Source organism: Calliphora vicina, chromosome 5 (genome assembly GCF_958450345.1).
Source record: "Calliphora vicina chromosome 5, idCalVici1.1, whole genome shotgun sequence".
NCBI lineage: Eukaryota > Metazoa > Arthropoda > Insecta > Diptera > Calliphoridae > Calliphora > Calliphora vicina.
In genome coordinates, this window is record NC_088784.1 from 111,883,222 (window position 1) to 111,909,223 (window position 26,002).

Genomic DNA, 26,002 nt, shown 5'->3' on the forward strand with positions numbered 1-26,002 from the left:
CTGAGATAATTTATGTAAATTTAATGGTGGAGACACTTCAGCTCCTAAATAAATCAATTAAACCATTTACTAAATGAATTTGGGAACATCATTTTGAAATAAACGGTTCAACTTATTGATATCATAAATTTTCAATTTTCCAAAAAAACTTTTTTTTTTAAAATAAAACTTTTCGCACCTCAAAAACCTTGCAAAAAAAGGGAAAACTTGACATATGGTAACGCTGCTGGCAACACCGATTCGTGGTGAGAGCGGAGAGAGTTTATAACTAATACAGTCGTAAAATGCAATAGTATAGGTTGCCTTTCCCTGCTCTACTCATAGATGTTTAAATATAAAATATAAATAATTTTTGAAATCTTCAATCCATTATAACTTGGAATTTAGTCGGAATCCCCCAATTTTAAATCTGGGGAGACGTTAACCCAAATGTTAAAATTTGCAATTTTAAACCTCGAAAAATTTTATTTTTAATTTCTTGAAATTTCGTTTCAGTTTGGAAAATGTTAAATTGGAGATGCTATCAGCATGCATTTTAATCATTTTATAATGGTTTATAGAAGTCAGAAATTTTTTATACCCACCACCAAAAAGATGGGTAGGAACATCACCTTTTTAGTATGAAGGTTGTGATATAATGTGCCCATTGGGCCACTTTTATTAAGCAGAACTGGAGCTTTGGGATGAACCAAACGTAATGTTACGATGTCCCATTTATATATTGATTTTGTCATTCTGTTTGTAACACGTCGAAACATTCCTATGAGTTCGTATGGAATTATAAGACGATCTAACTATAGTAAATATATTTACGCCCGTCTGTCGGTCTGCTGAAGGCACAGTAGGGTCTACAGGGAAGAACTTTGGGGGAGGAAATGTTGGGCAAAAATTGATCAAGTAGAACTAGAGTTATGGACCAAATGCTGGGACAATCTTAAAAAAACATTTGAAATTCAATTTTCAAAGGTCTTTGAGTAAAAACTTTACGGGCTCATAATTTCAACAGATAATTCTGAATTAAAGACAATTAGTTGATTTACAAGGTACCACATCAGGTCATATTTTCATAATGTTCCAATATTTCGCAACTTGGCTGGTCGGCTTATTCGGCTATTAGGCGTAGGTCTGTACTGGTTGGTTACGACAGCACAATAAACATAGAGGAGTAGTATTATATGAGGACATGTTTAGTTTGAAAGGCAATAACAACAGTATTAAACCATTGTGAAATATTAGAACATTATGACAATATGACATGATAGGATACCTTGTGAATCCACTAATTATAATTTTAATAATTAAATAAACATAAATGCTTATACAAATGTATTTTCAACATGACAACAAAATAAAATAAAATGAAGCAAGAAAACACATTGACCAATCAAGATCTCTCGTTAAACATTCTTATTTGATTTTTACTTTTTTTTTTGTTGTTTTCTTACTTTTAAACTTTTAACTCATAAATCATAGTAATAATGTTATATTATTTGTCTCTGTTTTATGATGTTTATTATTTTTTATTTGTATTTTTGAATTGTGTTACAAAAAATTTCTCTAAATTTTGTTCGTTTAGCCAGCAGATACTATAGTCAGGTAATTAAGTAAATTTGAGTTCTAAATGTAATTATAAGCAACAATAAAACTTTCAGAACTTTGAATGCAAAATGAGTTTTTTTTAAATTCTTCAAAAAACCGAAACAAGTTTTACATTAATCTTATTAGCTTTTTTCTTAACTTTTTTTTTTTGTAAATAAAATGTTGATAATTAAAGTTTGTTTGTGTATTGTTGTTTAAAAAAACAAGTATTTAATGACAATTATTTCTAAAAAGAAAAGAAGACGAAGAAGATGCCTAAAAATAAATTTCACTTCTAGTTTGTTTTGTGTGTAAAAATTTCAAAAGTACAAACTCATAATCGTTTTATTTTCAGTTCAGTTTGAAATTTCTACCCCAGTCATTGTGATGGATTACAAGAAATCAATAAAAATTATATAAAATCAGCTTAAAAAAAATTTAGTTTCACAAAAAAAAAATAATTTAAAAAAACACACATTTAATAAGAAGCTTCATTATAGCCTCTTGCCAAATGGCCTAAAACAAGACAGACGCATGAGATAAGGTGAGAATAAATAAAAATTTAGCCATATTCAACACTGCGATCACATCGATATTATTCTTTAAGTTATTTTTTAATCTCACCGATTTGTATGGTTTATATAGCCATGACTTTTTACAATAATATTCTCATAGAGGAATTAGTAATATTTTCAGTGAAAATGAAGTTGAAGTTTTATAATATCTATCATTAAACGGGTTCAAATAAGGTCCGAACAAAAGAAATACAAAAAATACCCTTCACCTTAACATAAAGAAACATTTGAAAAACTTTTTTTTAAATAAATTTAGTTTAAAGAAGTACGGCTGTGTGAAATTATATTTCAAAATACAAATTTTAAATATTTTTAGGTAAACAAAATTTTTTATTTTCCAAAATCGTTTTTTTAATTTTTTGGAAATTTTTTTTTCGAATTGTTATTTAAAATATTGTTTTTTTAAATTAATTTTTTTTTTAAATTTTAAAAACTTTGTTTTTATTTTTATAACCTACACCACCATAGCTCCCATATAAGGCCCACTTCCGAAAATCACTCAAAAATATAAATTATTGAAATTTTAAAAGAAAATGTTTTTGCTGTTTTACTTATTGTAGGGTATTATATGGTCGGGCTTGACCGACCATACTTTCTTTCTTGTTTAAATTTTTTTTTTTGCTAAAAAAAACTTCGGTTTAAAAAATATTTTTTCCGATTGTGACCCATTGTACGTCCAACTATGGTCTTATATACGTTGCAAAGGACTTTGAAATATATATAATTAGATATCCATATTGTCTATATTAATGACTTAGTAATCCAGATATAGGTAAAAATCGAGGTTGTCCTGGTTTTTTTCTCATTCTCAGCCATTTGTGGTCCGAATTTGCTGATTTTAAATAGGAAACTTCTCGAAATCATGCCTGACAGAATTATTGAAGATTTGGATCCGGAAGATATCTGGGGTCTACAGACGGAGGGACAGACAGACAAACAAACGGAATGACAAACTTATATATACCTTTCGAAGGTGAAGGGTATAAAAATATTTGGGTGAATTGGAAAGACCTTTGAAACACCTTTAACTTGTTATATGTATTTTCTATTTACAAAGCATAGTGTTCGAGATATATGTACATATGTATATTGGGTATATGATGTATTGAACGCGATTTTTGTTTTTAATAAAAAAAGTTTATCTTTACTTCTTTAATTAGAAAAAAGTGCCGCTGAAGCACACCGATTGCTCACCTAATCGTATGGTGAATGTGTTTCATCGGTTTCAACGTGAGTGAGATGGTTTGTGCGATTCAGAAGTGGTGATTTTGTTGTAAAACTCAACAAGAGCTTGGAAAATCATTGGGAGCTACTCAAGCAGCAATTGAAAAACGTTAGCAAGCAGTAGGATTCATTCAAAAGCAATTGGGTACCATACGAATAGAAGCCGAGAGACCTTGAAAGACGATTTTGCATGTCCGAAATGATGCTTGAACTCAATAAAAGAAAATCCTTTGCACCGAATCATTACTTGCGATGAAAAATTGATCCAATATAATAACTAGAGGCGTAAGAAATCGTATGTAAGGCCCGGCCAACCAGCCGAATCGACACCAAAGCGTTATGATAATGCTCTGTATTTGGTGGGACCAAAACGGTCCTATCTATTATGAGCTGCTGAAATCTGACCAGATCAACACAGGGAACCTGTATTGAAAACAATTGATTCGTTTGAAGCGAGCATTGGCCGAAACACGCCCAGAATATGCGGCCACACATGAAACCGTAGTATTCCATCATGAGAACGCTCGGCCACATGTTGCAAATCTGTTAAAAACTATTTAGAATGAAGTGGTTAGGAAGTTTTGCTCACTCGACTTATGGTACGAAATCTTAATAAATATTTTTAATTTTGATTTATTAAATTCTTAAAATCAAATAATTTAAGCTCTTAAAATTTGGATTTTATTTTGCATACCTATGTACCTATGTATATCATCTTCTATCTTACAAAAATAATAACGATAAAATTGTAGTCTTTCTATTTGTTAATAAAATGATTTTTAGGTATGAAAACCTTGATGTGAACATAAATTTTTCATAAAATCGTAATTTTGAGAACAAATATCTGCAAAAAATTTGCCATTTTTACAATAAAAATTCGCCAAAATGCCGATTAATCGGCGAATCTGGAAACAGTGACTGACTGTATGTATTACACATGTACGAATATTATTTTTAGTTGTCTTGTTACTCACAATTGTGTTTACTCTTTTTGTTTGCAATGACGACGATGATGATGATAATGATAATGATGATGATGACAATAGCAATAACTCTGTCATCTCAAAATATTAACAACGTAAACAAAGCTTGACTCAAAATCAAATCAAAACAATACCCAACCGACCAACCAACCAACCTACCAACAACCAACTAACAACCACCAAACGAATTTAACACACAGCCTCGAACCAAACAACATTTCTATGGACACCAGCCAAACAAAAACTCATTCGCGTTTTTACCTTCGTCGACAATCAAAGTACGCGGAGTAATTGACTAATAAAATACATAATATTCACACAGTTAATGAAACAAAATAAAAATCAAATGAAAAAATTGTTAAAACAACAAACAGTGTAACAAAAGCACTCTTGAACCAATAACAACAAAATTACAAAATAAGATAAAACAGTTACAGTAAATACGAACGGGCACAGTGTGAACATTTATGCAAACAGAAAACCAAAAAAAAAAAAAAACAATAACAAAAACAAAACTACGCAAAAATTTTAAAACAAACGTCCAGCAGCAGCAGCTGTTTTTTGATGAGGAGTACAAAACGAATCCAAATAACTAAAAAAAACTCACTTATTTACTTATGTATGTTTTTCGAATAAAACAACAACAAAATCATTGAAGCGGAAATTAAACAAAACAAACAAAACAAAAATAACTAACAGCAGCAGCATTTAGTTACGTTTTTCATTTCAGCTGGGAGCTTGTTTGATTCACCACTGTTTGTTGTAGACAACAGCAACAAAACCAAACAAAACAAGTAAGAAAATACATCCATCCATCCATATGTACGAGTGTAATCTTCGGTCAAGTCTGCTTTATGATGCCCTTACGGGGTTTAGGATTTTCGAAAAACTTAATTGTGAGAAACTTTTTAATCTTTTGTTTCATTTTATTAAAATTGTGTAGTGTATTTAATTTTCAAATAAAACTTTATCTATTCGCTTAAGTAGAAATTGCATCATTGCCTTTCCAAGATCCAATGCATTACGAGTTAATATCTAATCTTCCAGGATCAAATACATACGAGAAAAATCCGTATTTTTTAAAAATCGTACAATCTTCGTCCAATACTTTTCTTCACAGAATTAAAAATATCCCCTAAAATCTCCAAATATAAAAAATACTTGCGGATAACCGTCGTGTGCTACTACGATAAAAAAATAAAAATAGTTTTTTTATACCCTTCAGCTTCGTGAGAAGGGTATATATAAGTTTGTCATTCCGTTTGTAATTTCTACATTTTTCATTTCCGACCCTATAAAGTATATATATTCTGGATCCTTATAGATAGCGGAGTCGATTAAGCCATGTCCGTCTGTCTGTCTGTCTGTCCGTCTGTCTGTCTGTTGAAATCAATTTTCTGAAGGCCCCAGATATCTCGGGGATCCAAATCTTCAACAATTCTGTCAGACATACTTTCGAGAATTTTGCTATTTAAAATCAGCAAAATCCGTCCATAAATAACGGAGATATGAGCAAAAATCCGAGACAACCTCTGAAAATTTCATCAAAAAACACAATGTATTGCATGCTTTGACAAAAAAACAACAAAACGTATGCTTGGATGTGCAAGCTTTGTGTATTTTGTTTTTTTTGTGTTTTGTTTCTTTTGGCGTTGTTGTTGTTTTTTATACAACTAAAGTTTAGTTTGGTTGTGTGTTGGTTTTTTTGACAAAAAAACAACAAATCGTATGTTTGAATGTGCATGCTTTGCGTATTTTGTTTCTTTTGGCGTTGTTGTTGTTTTTTATACAATTAAACGTATGTTTGGATGTGTGTTGGTTTCATTGCCTTGCGTATTTTGTTTTTGTTTTTTCTTTTGGTGTTTTGTTTCGTTTGGCGTTGTTGTTGTTTTTTGTGTTCTTGATAAATTTAGGATGCTGTACGCTGAAAGTGGGCAATGTACATACATATATACTAATTATAAAAAATAATAATGCATCCACAACAAAGGTGAAGGGTATATAAGATTCGGCATAGCCGAATATAGCACTCTTACTTGTTTTTTTTAAAAAAAGTAAATTTTTTTTTCTTAATTCAAGCGGATGAACAATTTCCTAAGTTCAAACCAGCAACACTTAGCGTCTGGTCTTGAGCCCTTTTTATAGTTATGGCGAAAGCCATTATTAAGCACTAGGGATGCCAATCCCGAATCCCGGGATTTGTGAAAAAGAATCCCGGGATTTGTTAATCCTGAAATATTATGAGATTTTAGGAAGATTTTTGAAGCACCCAAAATACTTAGAAAGCTAAATTTCAGCATATTTATAATACTAATATCGCTTCAAATCCAAACGCAGCCAGATTTTTTCATTTGAATCAGGGAGCAGCAAGTCTCCCTTGCATTGACCGATTTCCGCAGTACTTTACAATATAATTTCAGAGTACTTACAACTTATTTGTGCAACATTTTATAAGGATTGCCGCATAATCAAGATATTTATGACTGCTCAAACAGTACTCTGTGGGACAATTGTATGGAGCTAGGGGAAATCATGGACCATTTTATTTTAATTTAATGCATTAGTTTTTTATTTGTTATATTTTTACTTAAATATATTAATGAAATTAATAGTTTTTATTGTTGAATTTGATGTTTTTGACGTTTAACTAAAATCTCGAAGTCCCGAAATCCCGGGATTTACATTTCTAAAATCCCGAATCCCGGGATTTGTAAAACCCAGTCCCGTTTGGCATCCCTATTAAGCACTAAGTTTTTACTAAAGTAGAAATATACTTGACTGATATGATTTCGGATTTCGAATTTGACAGTTTAAAAAAAATTACGAATTAGCAAGAATAAGTAGTGCAGAAACCATTATGTTTAAAAAAAGTACCGTTTTGGTACATTTTTTCTCCATCGGAAGAACAAAAACACATTTCTTTATTAATTATTTTTTAATGGAGTGGTTGTAAAAAAAGTACTAAAAAGAGGGATCAATCAACCCTCGTTCAAATTTCTAAAAAGTTGCAAAATTCATTTGAAGGACTACAATTCCATTTATATTTAATTTCTGGTATAAAAAGTACCAAAACTCGGTGTTCGCCAATTTTATCCTCTTAAAAGTTCAAAAAGCTAAAAGTACCACACAACTGTCCACTTATGTTTTGCATACTTTCGGTTATGTTGGATTTTTGGTGCTAACTTTATTGGTTATGGAGATGTAGAGATACCGATTTTACCAGTTTTTACCCCCTTAAAATTCGAATTTCCAAAAATTCCTTATAATGGATCTATACATTGGAGAAGTGGCTACATACAAAATTTTAAAACACAAACATTTTCAAAAGTTCAAAATTAGGAATAATGTTTGTATGAATCGTGTATGTAAGTTATTTGGGGGCTTCGAAAAGTTGATTTCAACAGACAGACGGACATGGCTTAACCGACTACGCTATCTATAAGGATCCAGAATACATATACTTTATAGGGTCGGAAATTTATATTGGGAAATTACAAACGGAATGACAAACTTATATATACCCTTCTCACGAAGGCGAAGGGTATTAAAATAAGCCATACAATCACTTTGAAGTTGGAAAAAGCTGAAACAGTAATATTTTTGGTACTTTTTGGAAAATTCATGTCAGTTTAAATATCAAAAATATAAAAATTCAAATATACAACGTAGATATTTGTATATTCTCATAACTGAAATTGATGAAAATTGTAATAATTTTCTGCACAAAAAAATAGTGCAAATTGATCACATGAAGATCAGCGATGCATTTCGGAACAGACTCAATTGTCTGCCCAATGGTAGTGTAGGGTACAAACAAAAAACGTGCTTTATGTTTTTATGTATTGATGCATGTAGGTACTTGTATGTACATTATAAATATGTATCTATAACTCTAACTTATGTATTTATGCGTTTTTTCATTTATGTAAAGCGTGAGAAAGACTAAAATATTTATGTACAATTCATACATATGTATTTATATATGCAGTATATAATTATATACAATATTTGTGTACATATGGTCGTATACATATTTACTATATATTTGCGCTTACGACAACTTAATGAAAAACCTGTTGTATTAAAATTTCCTACTGGGTCAGTGGAGCGTGCGATATGTCGTCTTTTGCTGTAAATTGAATTGACTGACTGCTGGCAGTTTTTTTGTTTGTTTTTGAGTTTATTTAAGCAACGTGCAGAATTTAGGAACTAAATAAAATTAAATTGTTTTTAAACTATCTACTTACTTACATATTAATTTCCCTTAATTATTTCATGGCCTACGAAAGTATTTTATATTTAGTGTGTGAGACGTAGACAACAGCGCTTAAACTTTAATTAAGTTCAGTTTTTGTGGGTTAACTGTTTGTTGTCTTATCAACATTCGTTAGAGTGCCTCAGTGAACAGTTCAATTTCTAAATTCACTAAATTCTTTGACACAACTATTTTATCGAACAATTGATTATCAAAATAAAATTGAAAAAATTTCATATTGAGATTCGTCAAAATTTAAAATGCGTTTTATGAAGAAAATATGATTCTAATGATGACACTTTTTTAACAAATAAATTGTTAACAGCTTTTGTTGATCGGAGATTAAAATCCATAGTTAAGAAAATAATATTGTGACATTGACAATACCATGGAAACTTTTCCAAATAATAAATTAATAGGTAAAAATCCAAAGAAATTCTTTAGAAATTTTAATTTTTTTAGTATTTAATTAATTTATACATACCTTTATTTATTTATATTAACAAAATATACACGAACATAATTAAATTCTGAAAATGAAATACAAACTGAAAAGTATTCATTATTATGGTATTGACAAAACAATAGAATCTAGGTTTAATTTTTCCAAAAATAATGTGCGTTTTAAATGACTCAACAAGTATTTTTTTTTTTGGATATCATCCCTTGTTTTTATTACTGATTCACAGTGACGATGCATTGAATCAATAAAGATTCAATCATCGCTCTTGAAATATATTGAGAAAGCTTCCTTCGTCGTACAATTTTGAGTCCGTATTTTGCAATCTATAATTTCCAATAGATTTTCTATGGGATTGAGATCTGGTTTTGGATTTCCGATTAACCACGGAAATGAGTACCAACTATCTGATTGGCATCTTTTTCAAGTTTTAGATACTAAATAATGAAATATTTAAATCGGTCATTTTCTTTGGGCATCTCAAATATACTTTATAAACAGTGTCAACATATTAATTTGCACTTTCGATTTAAAATCTAATAAAAAAGAAGTTCAAAAGTCAACCTTTTATGAATGTGTGTGCCAACATTTCACGCCACCAAAATCAAATAACAATCAGACATTAAAAACTTTCTACATTAAAGTTTTAAATACTTTTTAGGTTAAATTACTTAGAAGGTATTATCTTTATTTATAATCAATTTAGAGGTTTTATTCTGTGTTATTTTTTTTCTCATCTTTTAAACGCTTAATTCAAATTTAAAAGAGAAATTCTATTTGAAATTTGCCCCAAGGCTGATCGATCATCAACTAAACAAGTTCGAGCATTTTTATGTGCTGATGTTTAGTTGAGTTATGAAAAATGATTATATTTAAACTATGAATGAACACAATTCAATACTTTGAAAAATATTTGTTGTTAATTTGTTGGAAAATAAATTGTGTTAACAACATTATTTAATGGTTGGTTAGAGTTCTCATAGAAAATTCAAGACTTAAAGCATTTTAGTTATAACATTTTTGTGTAAAATAAACAATTTTGTAAATGTTATTTAATAAGATATTCATTAGATATTAGACATGCCTTTAAAAACTAGGGTCATAGTTTTAAAACTAACTACATATTGCAAAATTTAGGCGCTTTCGTGTAACTAGAATTTAAAGTTGAAAAATTGGGAAAATAATCAACATTTTTTGGAAAATTATCAATATTTTGAAGAGTTTTAAGTAACACTTATCTTCTAGAGAAAATTACCTTTCTAACAAGTCATAAAACAATAAAATTTATTATTTTATTAAAAAAGCTTTGCATGCTTCAATGATTAAAGAAAACTTGATTAATTCATATAGGAATTAATTCTTAAATGAAAAAAAATCAGAACATTTGAAGTACTAAGGAATTAAGATAACGAATTAATTAGAGTGGTTTAATGGAATTGTTAATAGGATATATTTAATTTGATTTTGAAAATTGAATTAAGAATGAATTCTTTCGAAACTTTGTTTTAAGTATGTAATATTTGTAATAGAATTGAAATGATTTTGCAACTAATGATAGACAAATTAAAAATACTTTGACTTCAAAATTCTAAAAACTTTCAATCAACAATAATACTTATTAATATAAATGTCCGTGGTTTTCTCAATTTCCCGCCTCTTAACTGGATGGGCAACACTGCTACCGTCAACAGGCTTCTGTCGATTGATTCCTGTCAAAATTTGATCAAGCTGCGTCATATAGTTTGTGTTTGAGAGCCATTGGTAGCAGACTACCTCGTGACTTGAGGAGAAAATGGAAAAAGTGAATATTTAAGCATTATTTTTTGCGGAACAAAACCATCACTCAAACCAATTTTTATGGTAAATAGATGGTTTTATTGTTGGCTGATCGGATATTGAAAGAGCGAGAGCTTGTGGAAGCCATATGCATTTCACTCTGTGCTCTGTGGTTTAAATTTTGAATGATCACTTGGGTATAAGAAAGCTTACCGCATTTGCTCACAATCGGGTGGTCACACGTGCAGGCAAAAATCCTTGATTTAGGCTACGAATTGCTCCCACTTCTCTCCCTTTTCTCCGGTTTTAGCCCTGAGTGACTATTTCTTGTTCGGCGGAAAGAGATTTCCGCCGATTTCTCACAAAAAAATACCCATTTTAATGACCTCGACAAATCTTATTTTTTGGAAGGGATAAACAAATTGAAGAAACGTTGGACAAAGTGTATTGAGCTCAAAGGAGACTATGTTGAAAAATAGAAATGAACCTATGTTTTATTCAAAAAGTCACGGACTAATTGACCCGTCCTCGTATTTACGTGTATTAATTCTATATTTTTATGATTGCTAACAAACAAATTATTAGAAATGTTCTGGTTTTAAATAAATTTCATTAAAATCTTCGAATAATATTTTTACTCATTACTCGTTCGAATAACCGCATAAAGTTTAAAAATTAATCGATCACTCGAATTATTTAAAAAATGGTTAAATTTTATTCAATCAAAATTAAACTCGAATAATTGACAACTCTAATACATACATGTACATTAGTGTGTCCCAAAAAAAGTTTTTTTTCTTATTTTTATGGGTGCTCAAGCATAATTTGAAAGCTAATATGGTAAAGTATTTTTGAGATTTCTTTCAGATTTTTCGGAAGTGGTTTAGAGGTCGCACAAGTGGAGTTTTTGCCAAAAATCGGGTTTGTCGTCCTTTTTTTGAGTTTTCTTCATAACTTTGTCAAGACTCACGATTTTCATTACTTTTGAGGACACAGTTTAAAAATGTCAATGCTTTATTTTTGTGTGCAAACATTTTTAATCTTTGTAATGAATTGGCTCATTAAGGTGTCCTACATTACAATTTTTAGAAATTTTTCCATAAATTTTGTAAACAAGGCTTTATAACTTTTGAAATGTTTATGAAAATGAAAAAAAAACTAACAATGCAGTTTGAAAGATCAATTAATTCTTAATAATTCCGAAAAATCTGAAAAAAATCTCAATAATACTCTACCCTATACGCTTTCAAATTATGCTTGAGCCGCAACAAAAAAAAAATTTTGGACACCCTAATGTACATTAAATTACCCTTAAAAGTAGCAATTCTATGTAAAACTAGTCAGAATCTTATACACCCTACAGTTTAATATAATAAAAATCTGTATTTGTAAAATAAATCTGATTTTGAACTAGATTTTTCCTTATAAGTACAAGTTTCTTTAACAATTTTTCGATTTTATCCTAAATGAAAACTTTTAGACTTAATATTAGAGACCAGGAAATAATTCTTATTTTATATAATGTGTCATACAGTCGTTCCGAACGTGAGCCATTTAGTTACATATTTTCATAGTATATTTTAATCATTTATTTAAATATATTATTTTATTTTATTTTTTTCTATTTTCAGTTTTATTATGAAGCTACACGAGAGAACTGATAATGCGCTCTGAAAATTAAGAAAAATAACAATAAAGAATGTTAAAATAAATAAATAATTAAATAAATAAAGAATAAAGAATATGTACAATATAAGAAATTGTGATAAAACGAATGAAGGAAAATAAAATAAACAAACAAAGTGGTTTAAATAATTAGCACAAAATTCAATTAAACAAGTACCAACAGGTAATAATAACAACAACAAAAACAACTAATTGAAAGATAAAAGCTCACGATAAACAAATTAAACAAAATCGAAAACCCCAAAAAAACAATAACAACAACAAAAATTTACAAAATGTGATTAATAAATGTACGTAGAACATACGTAGATATCCAACAAAAAAAAAGTGATTTAATTTATTTAAAACAAATTAAAACATCAAAAAGTAAGACAAGCAACATTTGAATATTTTAAACAATGTCTTCAAGTTTAGGTGAAACCGTAAATATTGAACTTGTTCAATCTCCCAAAGAGATCAAAGTAACCGATGACAGTTCAAAAAATTTTAAACACCAACAAACAGTCGAACAAATCAATTCATCAAAATCATCTCCTGTGAAAAGCTTCAACAATTCACGTTCTTCGGATAGTGGAAAAAGCAGCAGTTGCAGTCCCATTTTATTGGACTGCAGCTTCGACAGTGGCATAGCTGGTGTACTACTGGATAGTAACGATATGCAAATACACAAGCGCATTCAACAATGTCAATGTATTCTTTTAGCGTTGGAACGTGACCGAGAGTACTATTGTACAATAAGAAACCGATTAAGGTAAGTTTACACTAAAACGCCTCATTTACTGCTGCCAAGTGTTTGTAGAATACTTTCACGTTCATTCTGTGTGTCATTTGTTACAATTTTAAATTAAAATAAATTTATGTCAATTCAACGTGTATAGGAAATCATGGGTGATGCGATTCTTCTAGTTTCCCAACAATAAAAAAAAATATATAATTTTGACCCCCATTTACACAAAGTCTAGTTATGTGTTAACTTTTTGTCCAACGTTTCACCAATTAATTTATTTATCCCTTTCAAAAAATAAGATTTGTCGAGTTCATCAAAATAGCATCCCATCGGCGATAACATGTGAAATTTATGGTCCCATGAAATATACATTTCCCTCAAAGGGACAATTGCTAGTGATATTCCCCTAAACTTTTCATTCACAATAGTTGATTTTGTTCGTAACAGCTATTTATCGTTTACAAAATTCCATCTAAAAATTTCATAACATGGGGAATTTTTTCATATGAATAATGTTGATGAACGAAAAATGGGAAAAGGGAACATATTTCATGAGAAATATTGAATCGCTATAGCGTGTATGTGTTTTTTGTGAGATGATTTCTCTTAATGCCGAACAATTTTTTCAAGTTTGGAAACAAGAAATAGTCACTCGGGTTTAAATCCGGAGAATAGGGCGGAAGATTGAACATTTCGTAGACTAATTCATTGATTTTTGCCATGAAAACCATGTGAGCTGCCTATGGCTTCCACAATCTCTCGTTCTTTCAATTTCCGATCAGCCAACATACCGTGATTTGTTTTCAATTGTTCGGGTGTAGAGACCTCCACTGGGCGTACAGAATGTTTGGCATCATTCGTGCTTCAGTAAACCACTTTTTTACCATTGAAATTGATGGTGCTGAGTTCCCATAGTATTTATCAAGCTTAGCATTTATTTGAGTAATGTAATACTTAATGAGCAGACGAAATTCAGTTTTTTCCAATTTCTCCTCAAGTCACGAGGTAATCTGTTATCAATGGCTGTCAAACACAAACCTAACTCAAATTACAGCTTTATCACAAATAAATTTACATGCCATGTTAATATTAAAATATATCTTTAACGACATATTTAAGCGCTATTCGTGCTTTCACGATTAACATCATTAAATATTATAAGGATCGATAATCTACAATTATTAACCCACTGCAAAAAATTAACTTAACGTTCTTAAATATCTAGAAAATCATAAAACCGAGATTAAATTAAGTCAATATAAAATTTGTCCACTTGAATCCCATTTTTCCACCAGGACTCTTAGCAAGTGTTTTAATATTTTTTTTATTTTGTAGCACAGTTTCGATCTTGTTTCGTGTATTTGATTTTGTTGACTTCATTTCAATAAAAAGTTTGTTTTCAATGAACCACCCTACTTTTTGGATTTAATTCGGTTATAATGTGAACATCTAACATTGTGCAATGAGGCAAATAAATTCAGTAGAATGGTTTGTTTTTTCATACGAATACAAATGTTTAGATACGTAAAAAAAGAACCCAGATTTGATGGCGTGCATAAAAAAGAAATAAAAAAGGGCTTAGTTCTGTCTACATTTTGATTGTTATTTTTTAGCGCAACTTTGGAATTGTAATCTGTAAAATAACTAAAAAACTATTTTAAATAATTCACTACTACAACAAAAACTACTAAACAAACTAATACAGTGGCAACTCAGTGATCGCACCTGCAAACCAATGAAAGAAACCCAGTTTGCATTGGCGTCTCTCGCTCTAAAGCAAATATTATACTTCTATATCGTCATCTTGTCTGGACTACGGATCATTTTTTTTAGTTGTTTTTTACTTGACTATTTGAGAGTCTTATTCTTCATCTAATCAATTACCAATTATCTCTACGAAAAGGTATTAAGAATCACATAAGCATTTTAGCAGCCAAGTCCCTGGTGCCTCCACTGTTGCTGCTAAAAATGTATTATGTAGTAACAACTTACGAGCAGAATGCCGGCTAGTAGCTGCTAACCTGGTAACATCCATGTTGTACAAGTGCAGACATAGACATCCGTTGATTGTCACATGATGTCTAATTTTTTCTTCTTCTTCTTAGATTTGCTAGTCTTTCTATCTGTTGCGAGCGAGTATTTCGTATTTTATTTTGAAATTCCATTGTTGTAACTGTTGTTAAAAAAAAAAAGAAAAAAATACAAGCATAAATAAGATTGGTGTCAAATTGTGCATAAAAAATAAAACAATTTTCAAGTTTTAAACAAAATCGCAATGAAAATAAATAAATTATTGTTACACATATTTTTACACTATTAAACTCATGCTATACATTACGGTAAAAAGAATAGACTGATCCAAAATTGTATGAAGAAAAATTGAAGTATTTCTTTCTTGCAAACAATTTAAAATATTCAGAAATGCTAAATACAGGATATTTTTCAAAAAGAACCAAAAGTCCAATAATGGCATATGCATGTATAAGAATAAAGGTAGGGTCAGACTACGCAAATTATTTGACACAAGATGTTTCATGTGTTTGATCAAAACTACATCAAATAATTCATGGGTTGATTTTGTGTTCACACTGTACACATTTATTTGCCATATTTGTTTAATCAAACTACACCGAAATACTATCAAACACACAAAGGGGAAAATATATTTGACTTGTGGTCACATTTATGGTAATATTTGTTCTAAATAATTATTAAATATAATTAAATAAACTTTAATTTCTTTCATCAATAAAAAAGATATTTCTAGAAAGTAAAATATTACCAGATTTTGCTTTACATTTGAAAGAATTATGAAATTTCAGTACTTTTATTTAAGCGTCAAATATTTTATGTTTCTAGTTTGAACACAAAATATTTTTGCACTGCAAACAAGAAAACAGCTGAATTTGGTCAAACAAATTTATTTGCCAATATGAAAACATTCTTGTAATGTGACCAATGTGTGACCACTAAACAGCAAATATTTTCCTGCATTTTGGGTATTTTTTTATTTGATCTTGCAATTCATTTGCAAGATCAAACAGCGTCAAATAACAGCTGTTGTATCATGTGTTATCGCAAAAGTAGTGTTGCTATATCTTAAATTAAAAATCGCTAAATAATGAAAACAAATCGCGAAAATTTAATAATATAATTATTAAATGTTTATTTATTAAATTATATTACTATCACAATTCATAATTGAAATTGAATGGAAATGTAATCATATTTTATACTTGAAAAATATTTGAAATATTAAATATTTTTCAAACAAAAAACATATGGCTTGAATTTATGTTTCCTTTTTACTGGAGAATGCTATTGAAATAAAGTGTAATACAACTGTAATTCAATTGCTTGACTATAACTCAAGGCTTGAATTACACTTGCTATCAACTTGAATTCCAGTAAAAATGCTTATTGGTTTTTTAATACATATTATTAATCGAACACGACTTTTTCCAAACTTTTTTCATTCAGAATAAGAACATGTTCACAAATATTGTTAAATTTTATGGAAATGTTTACCTTTTTTACATAAATTTTTAATTAATTCCAATTCAATCGCATTATCTAAAAATTTATATTAAAAATTTTTTTATGATACTAAAATCAGAAAAGTGAAAAATGCTATTAGACATACTCTTCTTCTGTAGTAAAAAAAATTAAACAGATCATACTGTTTAAGAATTATTTTTTAATTACAATCAATTCATACTATTTATGTATGTATAAAAAATTTTCTTTGATTTTAAATTCAATCTGTATAAAATTTCAGTTAATATTCCATATGTACATATGAGTAATTTTAAATTTTGAAAATAGACAAACTCCATATATAAATAAAAAATAATCAAACATCAGACTATGTTAAACGTATAAAAATATAAATCGCATAAAATTGCAAAAATCGCAACATAGACTTCATGTCTTCAATTAGTTTTTCTCCCAGTATGTCATCCTATGGTGAATGACTTTTATGTGAAGAAGAAGACTTCATTTATTGATGCAATTATTTAGTGAAAATAATTTAAATAACAAATATTCAAGAAATATTGAATATGTATTTATGTTAAAAAAAAAAAATAGTGAATTTGTGTCTTTAATTTAGTACGAAAAATATTTAAATAATCTCCTCCTATTTTTCCGCCATGTTGAGCAAATAATTTTCTGTTTTTTCTATTTGATCAAACAATTATTTTATGAAAGTGTTTGATATAGTGTGACCACACGGCAAATATATTTACTGATTCTTTTTCGCAGCAGTTTGGTCAAACAAAAAGTGAAAAATTAAATTCAATATATGATAACAAAATTCAATAAATCTCTAATAAAATGATTACTTTACAATTCGAAATAAGTGCTTTATCCTTAAAAATATTTGCAAGATCAAATTATATATGTTTTAGGTATTTATGTAGCTAGTGGTCACACTTTGTTCACATTAAGAAAATATTTTGTTTGCCGACAAATAATTTTGTTTGACTAAAATCATCTGTTTTGTTGTTTGCTCTAAATTTTATTTGTGGTCAGATTCAGACAATGAAATATTTGACGATAAACGTCAAATATTAGCTGTGTGTGACCGTACCTTAATAGTGGAAGTCATATGAATATAATGTTTTTGAGGGCACAAATTCACAATCTATAATACGGGTACATTTTTTTAAAATGGCGGAGAAATAAAGCAATACATATTTAAAAATTTACCTTTTTTAAAATAAGGACTTTTTTACAAAAATTTAAATACATTTTTATCTATATTATTTTAACCAACCTGGCCATAATCGTTTATAAATTTGTATGTAACAAAAAAATAAAAAAGTACCATTTTTAAAAAAGTACCTTTAAAAAAAGTACCTTTTTACAAAAGTACCTTTTTTAAATAAAGTACCTTTTAAATGATGCCTGGCAAATTGTAGACGAGCAGAACGGTTCTTTTTAGAAATGAGTGGTTTTTTCACAGCAACCAACACCAGCCTCCTTTGCACTGCGACTAACTGTTCGGGTACTTATTTCTAATTTTAGGCTATTAACAACCTCTCGAGGAGTTATTTTTGGGAATTTCTTGAACTCTCTCGCTATTAAATTATCTTGTCTAGGAGTAGTCTTACGAGGTCTTCCACCTAAATGTTGAGTTTTTACAGAACCGGTCTCACGAAATTTTTTTATAATTTTTGAAACTGCTGATTTATTTATTGAATATTTGTCACAGATACTTTTTTGTTTTAAACCAGCTTTAAAATCGTTAATTATTTTATTTTTTAAGTCTTCATAAATCTTAACTTTAGCCATTTTCGTTAACTTTGAAAAAAAGCAATTATGCGAAAAACTTAGAAAAATAAATTGTGAAAAATTACCAGAATTTAGAAATAAAATATATGTAAACAGGATGCTTTTTACATCGTTCTTTTAAATATTATTTTCGTTTTACACTTCTTTCTTGCAGAAGTTTAAAAGTTTCCAGTGTTTCGTCAGTAGCGAAATAATGAATATTTTTAATTTTGTTCCCTTTTTTCAGAATATAATTAATTATGTTGTTTGTTTTTCAGTTAATTTATATAAATAAAGCTATACAAGTAAAATAGTAAAAAAAAAAAAATTTATTTTAAAAAAATATTTTAAATTTTGGGCTACCTATGGAATATTTGGAAAAGTTTCCATTGTTTTCACTGTATGTCAACCATGACTGATAAAATAAAAACCTTTGAAATTTTTTAAAGATGATTTGAATATGAACCCTTGGAATGGAACATAAAGAACAAATTTGTTTTCAGTTACACTAATTTTATGAAAAATCTATTCCACTCTAATATCACGTAAGATGACATGGAAATGCCCATATGTATTATAGGTATTTATATACATACATAAGTACTTTGTACATAGACATATGTATGTATAACTGTTAACGTTTATTTTTCCATACTGTAAATTGTCATATTAATGTGTCCAATATTTAAGGTTGATTCATTCTGTCTGTCTAGCGGCTAATTACTCTTGTCTTGTTTCCTCATTTAAGTATTTGCCATATTTTAAGGGTTGCAGCAGTTATTAAAAATACAAGTGAATGAGGGACTGATAATGGGGACACGATACCAAAAGAAGACTACAAAATGTTTAGTTCCGTAATTGTAACAAGAACACAACGCACAGATTTTTCGTGTCTATTTTAACACATAAAAATAATAATAAAATAAAATACGTAACAAATAAAAAATAATAATAAAATAAAATAAAAAAAAACAAAAGTTTGAAATTCGGTTAAATAATAATTGAAAAATTAGCAATAAAAACAAAATCGCACTTGTATGTGAATTCCTTAATACACTGTACAGACACAGGTCTTTCCATTCATTATAACTGCAAATATTAAAATACAAATAAATACATACAGATACATACATATGTATGTATGTATTTATTTGTAGTTGAAATACTTATTTTTTGTTTTTGTTTTTGTCTTTGTATTTAATATAGATGTATAGGTGTTTAATTACATTTCTTATTTAATTTTTTATCAGTTTTATTAGTACGATTACTGACTGACTGACGCTTATCAGAGAACAGCAAAATATTAATAAAATAATAATAAGCCAAAAATTCAAAGGTGTAACATTAAGGCTAAAACTATTAACGAGTCAGTATCAAACTGCGAATTATAACTTATGTTACGTACAATTATAATATTAAAAACTACATATTTCTATTTATTTACAAAACAAACACATGATGTATAACAAACAAATAATATAAAGAAATATAAAAAAAAAATTAAAAAAAAACTAAATGTGAACATTTCCTAATATCAATCATGCGAAAACGAAACGAACCCGAAACGTTTGAAATTAATTTAAATTTAACATTTAACATTTTTATTGTAAACAGTCGAATCAAGTGAAAAATAAATAAATTACAGTTAAAACAAAAAGAAATCCCCACTAAATTAATTGAAATAAAATTTGCATTATTCCATTGAAACCTGCATTAAAGAATTTGTAAATTACAAAATAGAATTTAAATAAAAAAAAAACAATAAAACACAAAATAAAAACACATTTCCAATTTAACGCGCTGTAATTCGTAAACTTGACCTAAATTCGTATTTAAATAGAAATAACACGAAATAAACTACAACATTATTAACAATTATCTACCTAGTTATTATTGTTTTAAAATCTATTTTTTTTTTTCTTGCAAACAAATACTAAAATACTAAAATATTAGTACCGACAAACAATTTGTATTTGTTTCATATTCATAATGTTTGTTTGTGTTTAGCTCGGTTACGTTTCATTCATAAAATACATGTATTAAAGGCAAATCTACTCTTATTTTCAATGGAATTTTTACTCAAGCAAACATTTTTAATCAAATATTACGATATCTACTTGCACTTGCATAAATACATACATAAATACATGCATATGTACATTGCACAGACATTCAGTTTTTTACCCCTAACCAACTTGGCCTTACACTGTGCAGCAAGACGATACTGTCAGATATACTTCCCAGAATAAGTTTTAAAGAAATTAAACAATTCATTCCTTAAACTATAAAAAAACCTTGGTGGGGATTTTTATTCCGATCGATTACGTTTTAGGTTCTTCGGATTCCGTGTAATTTATTAATTCCAAAAATATTTAACAATTATGTATGTATTTCTGATTTTAATTTGACAGTATTTTTGATATTAAAACAAGAGTAAAGTTTTTGGTACAGAAATTGATTAACATTTTTAGAAAAACATATAAAATACAAAGAAATATCAATTCCACCTTGAAAACTGAAAGTGTTTTCATTCCGAAAGAAATTTACGTTTTACTTTTTCTGAAGAAGCGAAATACGGAATTAATTCCACTTTCGATCGGAATTGAATTCTATGACAGGCCTTATTTATTCTACAATATATTTTTAAGGCCGCTGCTAAATTCTACATATAATATATATGGAGCATGACCTAAAAATGCGTCATTTTTTAAAATGTTTAGCATTTATTTTGAAACATTTGTACAATATAAATATATTCAAAGCATTGGCCATTGTTAGTAGCTAAGACGTTTCCCCATCTTTCTGGCAACATATGGATTCCGAGCCAAAAGAAATGCTCGTCTTTTGAGGCCAATAACGAATTAAGCCAATATCGGATACTCTTTTCCAAAGTTAAGCGTCTGGCCAGATTTCAGCAGCTCATAATAGATAGGACCCTTTTGCTCCCGCCAAATACAGAGCATTACCTTAGCGGCATGGATATTTGCCTTTGGTTGGTTGTCCGGGCTTCACATACGATCTCTTACGCTTCGGGTTATCGTATGTGAAGCCATTTTTCATTGCATGTAATGATTCGGTGCAAAAATGATTTTTATACCCTTCGCCATGAGTGGCAAGATAAGTTTGCCATTCCGTTTGTAATTTCTACATTTTTCATTTGCAACCCCACAAAGTATATATATTCTGGATCGTTATAGATAGCGAAGTGATATAGCCATGTCCGTCTGTCCTTCTGTATGCTGAAATCAACTTTCCGTAGCCCCCAAATAACTTACATTCATGATTCATACATCAATATATCGGGATTTCTTCCGGCTCAGTTGGTATTTAAAATCGACAAAAACTGCAACAACCTCGATTTTTGGCCTATTTTTCATTAATATAGACAATATGGATATCTAATGATAGATATTTCAAAGACCTTTGCAACGATGTATATAAGACCATAGTAAGTTGGACCTACAATGGGTCAAAATCGGGAAAAATATTTTTAAGCTCAATTTTTTTACATCCAAAATTTTTTTTGTCTTAAATTCTCTTTCCAAAAACAAAAATTGAAAAAAAATTAAAAAAAAAAAATTAAATTTTTATTTTTAAAAACAATTAAAAAATATTATAATTTTGTTTAAATAAAAATATTTTTAAGTATAATAAGATTCGGTACAGCCGAATATAGCTCCCTACTTGTCTTTTTCTCAATTCGGACATGCAAAAAATCTTTCAAGGTGTCTCTTCAATTCGTATCAAATTTCTCTCCTTTTGGATGAATCCTGCTGCTCGCAAACGTTTCAAATTGCTTTTTGAGTAGCTCCCAATGATTTTGCAAGCTCTTCTTGGTCTTAAAACTTTTTTGGATGATCTTTGTCTTGAATAAAACACATTCACGATAGGCTTTGGTGAGCAATCGGTGTGCTTCAGCGGCATATTTTTTTAAATTAAAGATTTAAAGCAAAACTTCCCGCATATGACGCTTTGTTGGCACAAGTTTCAACATTTTCGAAGCAAACAAATTTTTTTGTTTACACTATAATATTCAATAACTAAGTGAGGAATTGGGAGATTTCTTTTATTTTCTGCTAAAGCTTGTACACAAAATTTAAGTCAATGAATTTAATGAAAAAATTTGAATTATTAAAATAATTATATTTAAATATTTTTATTAACAACTCTACTCATATATTGTCTTCAGAGTATATTTTAATTTTCCGTTTAAATACTGTCACAGTCTTGTTACACAGTGTCATTTTTTTGAAATATTGAATTCTTCCAATCGAAGCTATTAATTGTGATTGTTCTGCCAAAATTCAAGATATATTTTGACAATAAGCTATAAATTTAATTAATACATTACTATTTATTAAAGTACTTAAACTTTGGATTTTCTACTATTTAAAGAACAAACTAATACGAGTTATACTCATAATACAAAACTAAATAATGCTACCTACAATGCAAAAAGACCTAACTAACTTTATAATAATAATTCTGAGGAAGTAACTTGGCAAATTAAAGAAAAAATAGCAAATTTTTAAATGTTTATAAGAAAAAATCTAAATCATTTGTATGAATAATAATGAATAAAGCACATAGATACTATGGGCGCCAAAATTGAATAAATATCAGTGATTTATATTATTTGTTTAAAACCTTAGAGTCAGACCAAAATCGTTTTTCTGAACCGATCCTAATAACTTTTAAATTTTAATGATTTTCATTATCTTCAAAAAATAAATCAAATAATTCTCAGGTGTTTACTTACTTTTGAGACTCATAGTATTTACCATGTGTTTACATGAATATGAATTTATTTTTCCCCTCCTGCTAAATACTTAAAATGGCAGTTAGTTCTTTTTGCATCTTAGTTGATCAAGTACGTAAACGTAAAAAAAAATTGTGATTATTATAAAACCAAACAAAACCAAGATGTGTTTTAATATTTTTATTTTTCACATAAATAAATATGGTAAAAATGCAAAAAAAAGAAAAACGAAAATAAAGTAGATTAAAGTAGAAATAATCGTAGTATTGCGATAACGAAAAACAAACAACAGCAGTGAAAATGTGTTGATGAGAACCAGAGAAGTGACAACAAATACGAAACACACGTGATTTTCAATTACAATTATTGTTCTTTCATTTATTTCATTACAGAGTATTAAAGTTATAAAAATTGCGAAACAGCATTAATACAAAAACATAATAAAAAAAAAATAAAAAAAATCCAATATTTTCCGTTTAATACTAAAGTGCAGCTATTGAAATTAAAGATTTAAATTATTCAGGATATGCATAATCAAATGAATTTGTTAGAGTTTCCGCCCGTTCGCTGTAATAATTTAATAGCCGGCATATCGGCTGTCATCGGCATAATTGGAGGTGTTTACTTAATAACAAAAACAACGAATGACTTTTTTAGGTAAGCCTTAAATCTTTAACTAAATAGATAAAAAAAATACATTTAATACTGCTCAACAAAAGTTAAATTAAATACATGTATCCATATACAGTTACGGACAAAATAATAGGGTCACTAATGCTTCTTCTATATTTCATAATGTTTAGTGTATTGTAGTATGTTCTCATGACAAATCATGCAATGAACATAATTTTGCCGAGTACCGAGCGATTTCCATTTGTATTTCAGAATTTTCTATTTATATTGCAGAATTTTTAATTTATACTTCAAATTTTTCTAATTTTATTTCAGAATTTTTGAATTGTTTTTCACAAATTTACATTTGTATTTCAGAATTTTCTGAAATACAATTGGAAATTTCTGAAATACAAATGAGGATAATTCGAAAATGGAAGTTTCTGAAATGAAATTAGAAATTTCTGAAATACAAATGGATAATTGTGAAATATAATTGGAATATTCTAAAATTCAATCTGAGGGTTTGCGGAGTCGATACCCGCCAAAGATTCTAGGTGTATCTGCACACAAGCATAACGCTTCGCAGATTGTGTTTGTTTATAAACAAGAGAGCTATATTCGGCTGTGCCGAATCTTATATACCCTTCACCAAATTATACTTCAAAATAAAAATTTTAAATATTTTTATTTAAACAAAATTTATTCAAAATTTATTTTTGTTTTTTTAATTTTTTGCAAATTTTCGATTTTTTAAATAAAAATTTTTTTTTTTGTTTTTTAAATTTTTTTTAATATTTAGCAAAACAAAAACTTGTGTTGAAAAAATATTCGGGTTAAAAAATATTTTTTCCGATTTTTACCCATGGTCTTATACGTATACATCGTTGCATGGTGTCTATATTAATGACTTAGTAATCCAGATATAGGTAAAAAATCGAGGTTGTCCTGGTTTTTTCCTTATATCTCAGCCATTTGTGGACCGATTTTCTCGATTTTAAATAGCAACTGAGTCGGAATTCCGGAGATATTGATGTATGAATCGTGTATTTGGGGGCTTCGGAAAGTTGATTTCAACAGACAGACAGGCATGGCTTAATCGACTCCGCTATCTATAAGAATCCAGAATATATAGGGTCGGAAAATTATATTGTGAAATTTACAAACGGAATGACAAACTTTTATATACCCTTGCTACTCATAGTGAAGGGTATATAAATATAAATTTCTGAAATAAAATTGGAAATGGTGTAGCAACTTCAAACCCAAAAATCTGCCCAAAATCTAAATATGCTTTCAAATCGATACCCACGCTAACCCATTATAGGCACTACTGTTAAAATTTACGCTTTTAATCCTCATTATTCTCAATTCCCAAACTGTAACTGCAAAATCCCCAATTTGGGATTTTGAGAAAATTAAATGGGATTTAAAGGAATAACTAGATTTTTTACATTTGTTTACTTATTAGTGAAATTTAGACAAAAATAAAAATTTTGCTTAATTCCCAAACTGTTTATTTGAAATCCCCACTTTGGGGATTTTTAAAGTTTTATTTGAGTGAAAGATTTTAAGAGAATTTTGTTAAAAAAACTAAATTAAAGTTAAATAATAAATAAAATATAAAGAAATATTTACAAGAAATTTTATTAAAAGTCAAAAAAAGTGAAACATTAGAGGGGAAGTCAAAAAATTGTTTTAGTAGAAACGTTTAGCGATTTTTTCAAATGGGTATTAGTAATTGTAATCTTAATTGTATTGAAAATAAAAGTTTTGCAAATTCTCAAACTTCTATAACGAAATCACTTAGTTGTTTAACATTTGTTTACTTTAAAGTGAAATAATACCTTAAAGAACCATTTTTCTCAATTCCCAAACTGTAACTGCGAAATCCCCAATTTGGGATTTTGAAAAAATTAAATGGGAAACTTGGATTTCTTACAATTAGTAGTGAAATTTTGTCAAAAATAACCAATTTGATTAATTCCCAAAATGTTTAAACGAAATCCCCACTTTGGGGATTTTTAAAGTTTTATTTGGGAATTTTTCATTGTATCACTCGTATGCAAGTCTAAATAATAATAATTTTGCAA

General features: G+C 28.6%; 1 protein-coding gene across 5 annotated transcripts in view; it reads left to right on the top strand.

The window, feature by feature from the left end:
• The first annotated feature begins 4,520 nt into the window (after nucleotides 1-4,520).
• The window catches only part of M7BP (Myosin-7a binding protein), an 89,399-nt gene continuing 67,917 nt past the window's right edge, over nucleotides 4,521-26,002 (top strand). The window contains exons 1-2 of one of the 5 annotated variants that reach the window (XM_065514500.1): nucleotides 4,521-5,154; nucleotides 12,483-13,288. In XM_065514500.1, coding sequence (XP_065370572.1) covers nucleotides 12,936-13,288 — 353 coding nt within the window. In that variant the 5' untranslated portion in view covers nucleotides 4,521-5,154; nucleotides 12,483-12,935. Of the gene's footprint in view, nucleotides 5,155-12,482; nucleotides 13,289-19,808; nucleotides 19,905-23,689; nucleotides 23,955-26,002 lie in introns of those variants that run through there. The other 4 variants (XM_065514499.1, XM_065514501.1, XM_065514503.1 and 1 more) reach the window with 4 other exon arrangements.